The 13,203-nt window shown below is 41.4% G+C and overlaps 1 protein-coding gene across 1 annotated transcript in view; it reads left to right on the top strand.

The window, feature by feature from the left end:
• Positions 1–5,837, top strand: part of LOC115326025 — a 55,315-nt gene extending 49,478 nt beyond the window's left edge. The window contains exons 10-11 of the mRNA XM_029986755.2: positions 1,139–1,267; positions 5,766–5,837. Of these exons, the coding sequence (XP_029842615.2) occupies positions 1,139–1,267; positions 5,766–5,837 (201 nt within the window). The remainder of the gene's footprint in view (positions 1–1,138; positions 1,268–5,765) is intronic.
• The last annotated feature ends 7,366 nt before the right edge of the window (positions 5,838–13,203 follow it).

The raw sequence follows: 13,203 nt of genomic DNA, 5'->3' as shown, positions 1-13,203 counted from the left end.
TTAAAAAGTGTATTTGTATCTCTGTAGACAAATACATTTAAGAGATATTGCTTGTATCGCTATACGTTTTCAGACTTAGGTATCTCGTTACATTTGTTGCCCTTTTTAGGTAAACTTTTAAAGATAAAAACATCTGTTTGGTGCGAGTTGCTTCGTAATTTATAATATGAACCCGCCCTATAACAGGATTCGTTTCAGGCAATGACATTGAAAAAACGCTGTGGTTTAAAAAAAGGCTACGGGAAAAAACAAAATCAGCTCCTCTCACAAAGCCCTCCACTCTTTCCAATTTAGCAGACAGAACGTTCTAAAGGAGTTGAGTGAAGAAAAAGTACGGTCCTGTTCTCCATTCTCCCCATACTATAAGTGACAGAAAAGCTTATAATACGACAGTTTGAGATGTGCCCTCGCGGCCAAACAGAGTTCGTTTTGTGCAGACACCTTTTGTCAAACCTGGTACGCAGTCTTTACCGTTCTCTAACTGCGGTTCAACAAGGGGGACATGTTTTTTTAGCTGCATTAATGATAAATCAATAGTTCGACGTAAGGGTAACAGCAGAAAATAGCAGAAAAAAAGCAGGAGAAGCATAAAGTTTCATTCGTCTTCGCCACAAACTAAACCCTCACCACCCTGCACTTTTCGGGAACAAATGTATTTCTATATGTATCTGTATCTGTATTCCGGAATACCGGTTTTGCAGAAGTATCTGAGAGATATTCCATTGCATAAAAGATAAATGCATCTTACTATACGCATTTTGGCCCTTAAAACTTATGTATTTCAGCCTTTGTATTCCCGAGTACTTCTTGAAGTATCTGTCCCCAGCCCTGGCGGCGTATAACTGACGCTAACGGAGAAGGTCCGAGCCTGCTCGGCCTACGCTTGCCATTCCCACTTCAGACACTATGTAAACGGCTCCGTGCAAACTAATGAACACACGTACATGGCGCTGCGAGTACATGACTCAAGCTACAACATCCTTCGTCACTGAAAATATAACCTAAAGTTACCAATTTACGTGACTTATTTTTAAATATCTCAAAATACTGAGTCGAACCAGCGCAATCAGTGTTCGCACGACGACATTGATTGAAAGATGCATGTTACCCAGTTTTTATTTTGTTTTTATTTATCAAGCCAGCAGCAAGGAATGAACGTTCAAATACCATGGATATATGTAAAACAAGTTGTTGCCCGGATTATGTGAAACAGCTTAATAATACCTCAGAAGGAGCGCCGGATGGAATGCCGTGTGGACCGCATCAGGTGGGCTGTTTTCTCTTCTCACCTTTAGTTGAACTGATGCCGATTAGACTTACGAAATAGAACCGTACCCTGAATATAAGCTCCAAGGGTAGGTGAACAAGACAAATGTGTTGCAGCGCGGTGCCCACAGAAGTCAAATTTAATTATTAATATTATCATGCCAGTTCAAATTTTAGACAACCTTACAGTATATGCAGACACTGATACAAGATCATCATCGTTGACAAACGCTGAATGATATTAAACTGCCAGTGTCAGCACGAGCGTCACTGCGGCACTGTTCATGCGCATCTCGGCAGTTGGGCTATCAAAATAACAATTCAGATCTGGAAGCGATTGCGAAGCAGTGCTGAAAGATAAAAAAAAAGAGATTAAACTCTTTAAAAAATTGTCGTCCGCTTGCGGAAAGCTGAGATATGATATGCATGAAGAAAAATCAGCACGCGCTTCGCGAGCACACGCGCACGCCATCTATGTGAAGGAGAAAATAATAGAAAGTTTAACAACCTTTCTAGCATTCACGATGCCCGTCTAACGGGCTCCTCTACCCGTGAAACTGCTTTAGCAGCATCTTGTCTCGAAGACCCTACCAGTGCACGTCTGAACTTAAATATTCGATGTTTAAATTTCAATTAATTCGCTAAGACATAAGAGAGGGAAAGCGTTGTGGCAAAGTGTGTAATACTTTGCCATCAATGCCAATGTCACGCGCGGAAGCTTCAAATCCAAATGTCTAAAGTTTTTTTTTCTTCTTATATACGCAGTTAGGCAGTTTAGAGTTATGAAGATGACGTCTAAAGAAAATCTTAGGCTGGTTCCAAGATTATAAAAATGGGGTTTCAGTGGCTCCAAAAAATACCCTTCGTCAACGATTCCATAAAAATTGAACATGAGGTGACGCGAAAAATATGAAGAAAGAAAATTCAGGATAAAAAAATACCGAATAGATAAAAAAAAGATTCATCAAGAAATAATTTTGTTGCGCGTATGTCCAGACAGCCCCAAATGGTCGCCTGCTGTTTCCGTTGTAAGTGGTAAACTTAACCGGTTCAGTAGCCAATGCTAGCCTGGAATCTTCAACAGGCTTTACGTAGCGGCAGCAGTCATACTGCACATCTCTCTGGTATGACATCCATCCAGACCGAAAGGGGAAGGGATAAGTATTGAACCCAGGATCCCTGGGCTGTGCAGCGCGATCTGTAGCTTCATTTGCTCTGAGCTCCAGTTCGTAAATACCCTCAAACACCACTCCCCTCGGAAAAGGAAACGAGAACCTCTTGGCTGTCACAAGAAACTTCGCGGGAGAGCATCACATTATACAATAGCGGTAAACGCACCTCAGAGCGGCTCAGAAATATAAATTGGCCAACATAGCACTTGCAGATCGGATAAAGGGAATCGAATGGAGAGCTCTTAAAAGAAAGGGATGTGCATAATTGAGACAGGCAATGAGTGTTAAGGGGTCTTCACATGGTTTTGGGGAGAGATCTGCGTGACGTCAGCGATCGCCGGAACCAGCGGCAGCCATGCTAGCCTGGACGCAAGTATTCATAAGAACGGCAAAGAGCCTAGAGAAATGTTAGTGCTATCAGACGCGACTGCCCTCTCGACAAGAACACTCGGTGCGCGCTGACAAGAGTAGAAAATATAGGCGTACGTAGAATGGCGATACACGGTGATGGCAGCATCGCTGCTAGGTGCAAAAAACAACAAACTGTTTCCTGCTAAAAAAAGACGCTTTTTGAATGAGTGTATGCAGCACAAAGAACGTGGAATCGAAAACCAGTTGTATGAGGAGCGGCTTGAGGACGGCGTTGATAAATATCAAAGACTTCTTCGCCTGCCTCGGACGACATACGCAACAACGCAAGGCACAATAAGTTAGGCGATCTCGATGCCACCGCCGGTATCGCGCAGAGCAAACTCTGTAAATTTGCCAGACACGTGAACAAAATACCGCCAATTGCGAAGAAATTCCACATTAAGGCATATTTAAAAAGAGTCAGCAAACGCTCCCCATTTTTTGGGGATTTCTACGTCAGGGCGGCTCCTCGCAAAGGCGTAACGCTGTTACCACGTGATGCGAATTCCGAAGACGGCAAGGAGGAATTTGACCCCCGTGTGAATACCTGCCCCTTTAGAAACACTTACTTTGTTATGATAATATATCTCACTCAAATCATCTGAATCAGACAACCCATCCATACTGCGGGATCCACCCCTAGCGGTGTGGACGCCTTAGGTTCGAAAGTGTACACCCGCCGGCAATATGAAGGTGAACACATTGCCTGGTTTCTTCCCTGTTTTACGGCTCCCTAAAGCTATATTAACTCTCAACGATTCAAATGGTACGTGGCTTGAGGTTCTAAACTTTGCGTTCTCGCCCTCTTCTGGAACAGAGCTTGTTCCAAAACTTGCAGGAGCGCCAAAAACAAGAAGGCTGTTCACCTTCATATCGCTCACGGATGTGCACGCGTCGGACCCTCTGTAATATCCCGTCGCACTCCTGACCGCCACAAAGAAGTCGGCGCGACATTGGGCCAAAGATCAAGATTGACTGCACTATATATATATATATATATATATATATATATATATATATATATATATATATATATATATATATATATGTTTTTATTTCTTCAACGTGTGGTGCCGTGTTTTCTCTTCAACTGAAGTTTGCGGGAATATTTATAGATAGTTAAAGACTTCATGTATGGTTAGGTTTTTAAGTAATCACCATGTATGGTTACGTGCTAGGTAAAACTGTTTTTATACATATTATTTAGCAAAATTACCCCGTTTTGTGTGGGTCTTGGTAGTCTGTGCAAAAATGAATTATTTTGGTGAATCCTGTACTAAGATTTGAAACTTTAAGCACCTAGACGTTATTCTACTTTGAAGAGTGTTATGTATTCACATAATTGCAAATTTGATTGGATGTAATATTTTTGACAGTTGCATTTATACAGACAATGTGTATGGAGACAAACCTTCCTTAATTTATTTTATAAACAAGTTACTTGGTACTATTATACGTTCCTAAAACAATTTACTACACCTTTTTTATTATATTTTATTTGAAGGTTTTCCTGCAGCACCCGAGGAGGTTATAGCACGAAATGGTTATCGATATAAGAACAAAAAGAAAACGTCTCCGTTATCATAGCCCACTTATCTTGAGATTACCGATTCCACTACACAATTATTTAAAAAAAATGAATCGGCATGAATTTGGTCATGGCACGTTACTCATTCAGTTTACGAGCGTGCTTGTTTCGTCTAGAAATTTATCACGCTTATTTTATGTGGGTTTCGCAGTTAATGCCAGCTTTGTTTTTTATTATCTAAAATGAAAACTTCAATTGTACTATTTGTTCCATTAAGCGTAAAGTAATTCCCAATTATATAATTTTTTAAGCTAGTACACCTATTTTTCCAACCGTACCTTCCAAGAAAAGATCGAACATCCCTATTTTTAATTTTTGTCTAGTTGTCAGTCAAAGCAATTTGAGCGGGGTCCCGGGGGACACACCCGTATTCTAACATTGGTATAAATCATTTTGAATAAGCTATTTCTTTTAAGAAGGGATGTGAATAATTTAAATGTTGTTGAAACGAGTTAGCTTTCTTTCGGCTTCTAAAACAACAACGTCTATATGACCATTCCATGAAAGTCGGATTGTCTGCAGCACGCACATCGGCCTTTAAAAACGACCAATAATCCAGTACTGCACAACGTTAGATTGCACTTTACACCTTTTTTTTTTTTAATTCAAAGTCGAGGACAACCAAACTTCGGCGCATCCTGTCATTCGAAATATGTAAAACTGTTATTATTCGGTAGTAGTGAGGACTTTACGTAAAACCTGTCCTTACTATTTTTTCTGGAGTGAAACGTGTATCCCAAGTACGCAGTCCTCATATTCCGAGGTCTTCCTCTGAATTGGAAAGATGTGCAAAAGAAGGCTGCTAATCCAGTTCCAATATAAGTGTGCTTTTTGGAGGTATACTAGAAGAATTTTTTTTTTAATTATTAGTCGAGCTTTAGAAGCTATTGTCACACATTAGGCTGCTTAAATGTCACTCACGGAATGTGTGATTGGTTCCATCCGAATGCTCTTGGGTCTCGTTAGAACCCCATAAATTGGTCAAGGGAATACGTCCTCTGGCGCAAAATGTCGCCTGATTAATAATTTTAAATACAGCATTAATATAAAACAACCTCACGCATCCTTGCTATTTTATATGAAATTTATTATTTGTGATTTCTTTCACACGCTGAGGCTGTGAAAGTGCTATTACGCACTACAAGGTGTAATCATGTTTTATTTGAGGTGTCTAGATCACATTTGTATGTCTTGGCACTCGACTAATTGTAAGATTTCTCAATTGGCTTGTTAGATGTGGATGTTTTATAACCTAATTCCGTCAATATAGTTTAAGGGTGTTGCGTTTCTGAAAATACTAAGCCACTCGTTTTCTGCCTTCTCAACAGGTGTGTCTTCAGCAAGTCTGCGTCAAAGCGCCATGGCAACATAGCGAAGTTAGCACAGTTGCAACGTCGTGAAACGTGGTGCCAAATAAAACAATCACTCTGCGACATTAGACGCGCAACGTGCATCTTTTTTTATATGGATTCAACTCTTCGCACACGGGACATTATTGTAGGCTGTTCACTTTCTAGCCAGGACTGGCCAAGCCCGAACCTATTGCGCGCGCGTGTGTGTGTGTTTGGACACTCTTGTATTTGCATGCTTGCGTGCGTGTTCGTTTGTGTGTGCGTGCGAGTGTGTGCATGTGTTCTTGCGTGTATGTGAGTGGGAGCATGTTCGTGCGTGCGGGCGTGTATGCTTGTTTGTGTGAGTGTGTGCGCGCGTGTGTGTGTGTGTTTGCGTCTGCGTGAGCGCACGTGTTTGTGTGTGTGCATCAAGCGAAGCATGATAAATGAAGATTAATCTTTATTGTCATTAAATCCAGTTTTTTTTTATTTAATTACGTTGCTTTGTTATTTTATTGCTTCCGCAAGTGTTTTTCTTCCATACTGAATGACCAGGGAAAATCTATTTGCGTCTATCTCTGTTGGGTGTCCCTCCACTTTCGGGACTGTCTTTGGGAACTGAATTCGCTGGCACGCTGTAACCTGGACAATGTCGTGGAGCATTGCCCCAGATTTCTTGTCCTTTCTGGCCTCCTAATGTGCAGTATATATGCACAGTAGACAATTTCAGCACAGATTCTCACACTCCTTCGCATTCGCACCATCTTCGAAGACCTAACGACATTAACTTCGTCATCGACGTCGTCATTGAGGTTTTCCTTGAAGTCGCCCTAGACGCCGTCTATGACGTCGCCATAGAGGTTTTTCTAAAAGTCGTCCAAGAAATCGTCGTTTAGATCGCAGTAGAGGTACGCTATTCTTATCGTTCTCAGCGCGTATACGTCTTCATACTAGTCTGCGTCTGTAACGGTTATTTCGGTTGCAATCAAGTATTATTTGGTGCCAAGCCTAACTTGACAGAGCACTCGATAATATGTTCCTCGAAGTGCGATCTTCTGGAACTGAAAAAGTGAACAACAGAACCACCGCTGATTTTCCGGTCATCACAATACAGCGAGTTTAGTCGTCGAAAGTCACCATATTGAGAAGAAACAGAAGGCAAAGAAAAGTTAAACTGATTGTCTCTGCTAGTTTTGGACCCTATTTTATGCCTAAAAAAAACGACATAGTGAATTTTGGCATAAAATATGTTTAATAAATGTCAGTAATACACGTCACTGCAATGTGACTTACAAACACATAATTTCTTCGCTAATACGTCACCGCGAACGCAGGAGAAAAGAGGACCCCGGTGGAAGGGTATTCCGAAAGACGTTTTGAAGCTCTAGATAAAAATTACTCCGCGTTCTAAATTTATTCTTGATTATTTGGTAGCATCTCTGAGAGGTTGAGTCAATCAGAAATAATGATTTTATGGTTGTTAATAGCTTTTTTAATAAAGGACAGCAGAGCGCTTAATATTAATTTGCAAATCAGTAGGCCGTTTCATGAAAAACAAAGGCTTTTCAACTGTTAGTGCGCATCACGTCTTCCTAGAAGTATAAACTCCCCAGGTTTCGAGATCACTACATCATAAATTGGAGGCAAACATTGTTTTCACAATTAATGCCAAAGAAGATGGTTCAAGACCCTGGTGGCACACTTCTACGAGGTAAGTGTCAAAACACTTGCCAAGACGTGACAAATGTCTTAACATCGAATGCCATTGAATAAAAAATAATTAAGGTAGGCAGAACTCTTCGAAAACAAGAAACTTACAAACAAAAGTTCCAGATGTTTCTTATTTGAAACCAAAACTTAATTTTTAGACGACATGTACATTTTTGTTTGCTTAAATCTTAGATAACTTAATACACGTTATGTATCGCACTGTATTTAAAATGAAGCTATTTCTTCCGGCAAGTGGTGTACAATTATGTTCACGTGGGGCGTTCACTCGTAATACCACCACGCGAACGTTGTGAAGAATCCTTGCAGCCTTTTTTTTTTGTTGTTTGATAGCCCCTAAAAGACTTAAAAAAGTATTCACAAACAAAGAATTGTGCGATAATGTGCTGACGCCAAATGCTGTGCAGTAAAAAGGAATTGATAGTGTTTATTGACCCTCTGTTCATCGAACTCCGTGACCCTCGATCTTTGATACGTTGTTGCGTGGAACCATCTGTATAAAAATGCAACAATAAAACAAGCTTGCCTGTCGTGACATTTAATATGAACGCATCTTTTCGGAACCGGCAACTGGAAGGTGAACAATCTTATATTTACGCAACACGTGGGCACCTTTCTTTTTGACCTGCGCTTTCATGCAGTAAGGAAGCAATTCGTGGGAGAAGTTGCAAGACTTGAAGTAACTTCGGTAACAGTAAAGACAATTCATGCTCATGAAATGTTACTTTACGTAACTTTGACTGTTAAAAAAAAAAGAAATTTGATGCATCTACTGTTCCTAATAGCCGGGCGATGCTGAGAAGAGCCACTGCACTTACTACCGGAAGCTATTTAACTGTGGCGCGTCTCAAATGCCATGTTTCCAATGTAGTGTGCATTTTGTGCTAAAAAGTAATTAAACTGCATCACGACTCTTGACTGAACTTGTGGGTTCATAACGAAAACCAATTAGATAGCTCGAACGAGACAAGCACAGAAATTGGCACACATGAGTCAAGAACTGAGACTGTCGTACGCGTGCATTTTTTCGTCCTTGTCTTGTTCGTGCTATTCGATGAGTCTTTAGTCATAGAACTGTTCTAAATTTCAGAATATTACTTTGATGGATATTTTTTTAGGATCCAGGACAAAGAGTATTGTACCATATTCGACTTTCGTACCTTGAAAATTCACGAAAGCACTTTAAAGCAATGATTTATTAAGGTAAACATTTTTACTATTTTGAAGAAAAAAAGAACAAATCAGATTTATGTGAGTAAAACAGGATTTATGTAATTTATTTCAACTTTATTCCATTTAAATGACTATAGCTAGATAGTTGCTCTTTAACACAAGGAGGGACAGCTCGGCGAGACAGTAAACGTTCAGGTCGTTCATGAGAGAAGGCTTCGGCCTTCGTTTCACCTTTGAGACCCCCGAGGAGTACAAAATTCAATTTTGGATCTCCTAGTGGACGCAAAAGAAGAACATATATGCTGGTGCACCACCCTAGAACCACCAAAAGCTTACTTGAATATAGATCGGCGCATTCAATATACGTTAAGAACGGTATCGCTTCTTAATGCTCGCGGTCAGCGCTAACAAAACCCTGCACCCACAAAATGAATCTCGGCCTGTGAAAAACTAATTCGTAACACAAAGGTTGATCCCAACAAAGAAAAAAAAAGGAAAACAGAAAAATAAGCGTAGCAGTCATATTACGTGTTCACCGCCTTTTTCGTTGGATATAGGGAGTCACCTCGAGATACCGGATCGATGTAATAATCTCAGCCCGGAACAAACTTACCGGGGTTGTAAACGCGGGAAAGAAACGCGCACGCACAAGCAGGCAAACAGACAACAACGAATGCCGGATTAAGCACGGCATTTAGTTCGTTCCTTGCATAGATAGAAATGACATTCTCCTGTTGTCACTCACACATCAGTCAAACGGAGAGGCGCTTAAACATTCGATTTCGCGAACATAACAGTTCGTTAAAAAGGGAAACAATCTTCCATTTAGCAATACATCACCAGCACTGCGGCTGTGTACCACGGTTTAGTGACCCAAATACCTTGTACAAAAACACCAAACTCATTTATCTAGGGTTATTATTGAGCTCTACCACATAGTAAAAAAAAAAAAAAAAAACATGCGTGAGCCAATTATCGGTGAACCTCAGGGACGGTGCGATGACTTTTTGGACCTTAAAAAACTTCTCCTTGCAAGAAAACAACAACGGAGCGACGCCACAGTAAAAGAAAAAGAAGACCCCATAATCACGTCTTTTTAAAATAAGAAAGTTGGAAGTCATGCGCCTTGTCCTGTATGTATTTCTCTCCTCTGTGTCCTTCTGTTTCGCGGCGTTTTTCATCATGACGTTTTAACAATTTACTTCATCTCAGTAGTTCCCCGCAGCAGGGCCAAAGCTACTGAGCGCACAGAGGCGACACCCTTGCGCGGCGGAATGTAGTACTCGTACTAAGGGCTCTTTGCCTTTCTGTATCACCATGAGTGCAGTACTTGCATGTACAGTAATGCTGTAATATTTTTCTGTGCCTGAAAACAACGATAATTTAAGCAGTTCGGCTTTGATATTTCCGTGTATCTTTTTATTTAAGCGCAAGAACAATAAGAAATAGTCCTTTATGTTTCGTTTTATTGCTTCGCAAAGAGACGCTAAAGTGATACACCATAATTGATTATCTACAATATACTGTTTGGGAATCGCAGTAAACGAGTCCGTCGATAACTTAATCAACATGAGTAAGCCCCGTCACAACACAGCGGAAGGCTGCGGCGGGGTTGCGCTTTGCCCAAAACACTTTTTGGAAAATGGCGCCTTGCGCTGAATCGCCTGACAGGCACCCAATCAAATTTGCTATATTATTCAAAACGATCGAAGCAGTTGACGTTGAACGTGCTGGGAGTGGTTCAAAGAGAATGCGGCAAGGGAGCAACCATGAGTTCCACAGTTCCATAGCGTTTAGCAAGAGCATTTTAACTTACCTTTTGTTATCTTTTTGGTATTGGTTCAGATTGGAAGGTTGAAAGAGGCTACTCACATTGGTAGAAAAGAAGATAAATGTGACGTTTAATACTTATACGTTTGGGGTGGCCGCACATGCTGAGGTTTTGCTCACCGTCGCCACACAGGCATTCGAGTTTCACACGTGCGTGTGAACACACAGTGTTCCGGCCACACGAGGTATCGTCGTCGTTTTATTAGGGGGTCGCTTACTTGTTGGAAAAAGTAGCGCGGCGTTTTGAGCACACAGCCTCGTGGCGTCGTCGAACGTTCGGCCGCCAGGAGCAGAAGACAAGCAGACGACGCGCGGCAGAATACGTTAGGGGGGTTGGCCCTCCTGATTGGCTTAGGGCATCTGTAGGTTCCACACTGCTGCACGGACCCTACTGGGATAGAATATAGATGTTTTTTTCACATAGCAGATTGCCTAATATGTTCGTCCGACCACTGACAACATTGGTGTAAAAGATGACAGTGAATATAAAGTAACGAACAACTAGAACGCCCTAGAACACACTAGAAAAAAAAATCTGAAATTCTTACATGCTTGACGAGGCTCATGTATATATATATATATATATATATATATATACACTTGATGAGTTGATTCCAATAGAACAACTATTCTAGCATTTATTTTTTTCATTTTTCGTTCTGCTTTTGTAAAATTGCGAACAGAGTTGAAGGTGAAAATAAAGCTCAACACTTTGATTTGCTAAGAACAGCACTTATCTTCTTGAGCATAACATACATATTCTTGTTTAGTTTTTGTTGAAATAAAGACATTTATTTGAAAAACATCAACCAATATACAATGAAATATCCAATGAAAATGCAAATAATGCAAAGGTGGAAGCGAGCTGGACAATAATGACGATGATAACTTCTGGAGAAGGAGAACAAGGGGGACGCAAGAAAAACACAAATCTCCAAACGAAGCGAGGTGACTGGCGCGCGTCCAAAAACTTCAGCCTGGTCCTGGTATCGATCCAGGAATCTCTCCAATTCCAGGGGAGCACTCTATTCATTGAGCTAACCAGGAGTTAGACTTCAGTAGAGCAAACGGGTTTTATCAGCTGCTACCAGTCTTAACACCAACATTTTGAACAGCCTGCATTTTAAGGTTTCGATTAAAATGAAATTAGTGCAAAGGTGTGAGCGAGCTGGACAAGAATAACGGTAATAGCCACTGGAGTTTTCTCGGCCTGTTATTCCATCTCCCGTCTTGACTTCGGACATTGAGAGCTTGGCGATGGGGGAATGAACGTCATCATGAGCCTTGAAGCCTTTGGACAAGCGACACCAAACCTCACCTCGAACAGCTCATTTAGACGTGCCACCCAACCTAAAGTCTTCTAAAGAAATAAAAGCATTCTGCGTCAGAAATCGAACCTGCGGCCGATCGCTTTTCAGCCCGACGCGATCACTGCCAAGACACCGGGGTGTTTGTTGTTTATTTGTGGAGATTGTAGTTGCGAGCGCAAGGTATAAAAAAACCATTGAGCTGAAGCGCTGATGACTACAAGAAATAAACTCTACTTCAATCACAGACAACTGCGTTACTCACACATCCACACCCGTTCCAAACGAAAATCCCAGATAAAAGAATGTAACTCCCGCTCGGGCCCAGTCCACCAGCGTCCTCTTCTTTTTGTCGCACCGCTGAAGGGTTTCTTCATCCACCCCCTCAACAAAAACAAATTTATTTTAACCACTTTCTAGACCGTACACAAGCTATATTGGTCGTTTCACAGCCGGACCAGAGGGAAGTCGGATCTAGCAAACTCGTACTCTTCCGTCTCTTCCGCAAAACGATGTTTTCACAACTCCCATCTTCCAGAGCTGGCGTGATTGCAGAATTTCGCATAGAATAACCAGGTCCCCAACTTTGAGATGTCGGTTTGATCTTCGCTATTAACTTCTCGACCAATAGTTCCTCACTGACCTGATTAAACGCTCATAAAATCCGCCCCACCAAGGGGCACGTTTTGCAATGAACTTCCATTGTATCCTGCTGTTTGCGAAGTATTTTCGCAGTTCTTCATATCGTAGAATATTCCAACGCTTACTTAAGGCTTTCTTGCTTCTCTCAAATGCCAACGCATTGCCACCGTACACCACCCTTGGCACGCTCACCTTGACACGTATCATTAGAACGCACGAAGGAATGTTTCTGCCTTCATGTAAGGTACCATTTCTAAATGTACTGTCCTGGTAACTGCACACGCGAATAACGTGATATATGCCTCCCTCTTCGTTTTCCTCACTGTGATCCTTCCGGGTTCCTTCAAGGTGACATTCACGACCACAAAGGCTTCCTCAAATGGCGCCGTCACTTCTGACATTGGTCTGTCGTTCAGCCGTTGACATGCGATTCATTTGTTGATTTCTTTTTTGTCATCTGCCGAGCTCTCGCGATCAAGGAACGCTGCCGGAATTGCTCAAAAGTGTCAGGCACTCACGCGTGGAACAGTCTACAATGTGCTTCAGTTATCAGCAACTTCGAAAAGTGGTCGTCTTTCGGTAGCATAAGGGGATAATTTTCTTCAAAGCATTTATCGGAGAATTGTGGTCTTTCTTCTACCCAAAGTGTACCATCATTCGAAAAATTAAAATATCTCTTACAGGGGAATCTGGCGTTAATTTCTCGGCGTCTTCAAATCAAATCAAATCAAATCAAATTTATTTGACACCACATC

This window comes from Ixodes scapularis, unplaced genomic scaffold, assembly GCF_016920785.2.
Source record: "Ixodes scapularis isolate PalLabHiFi unplaced genomic scaffold, ASM1692078v2 PGA_scaffold2__306_contigs__length_199485367, whole genome shotgun sequence".
NCBI classification, from domain to species: domain Eukaryota; kingdom Metazoa; phylum Arthropoda; class Arachnida; order Ixodida; family Ixodidae; genus Ixodes; species Ixodes scapularis.
Note: the sequence above shows the minus strand (reverse complement) of the source record. Positions and strands in the feature narration are given on the sequence as shown.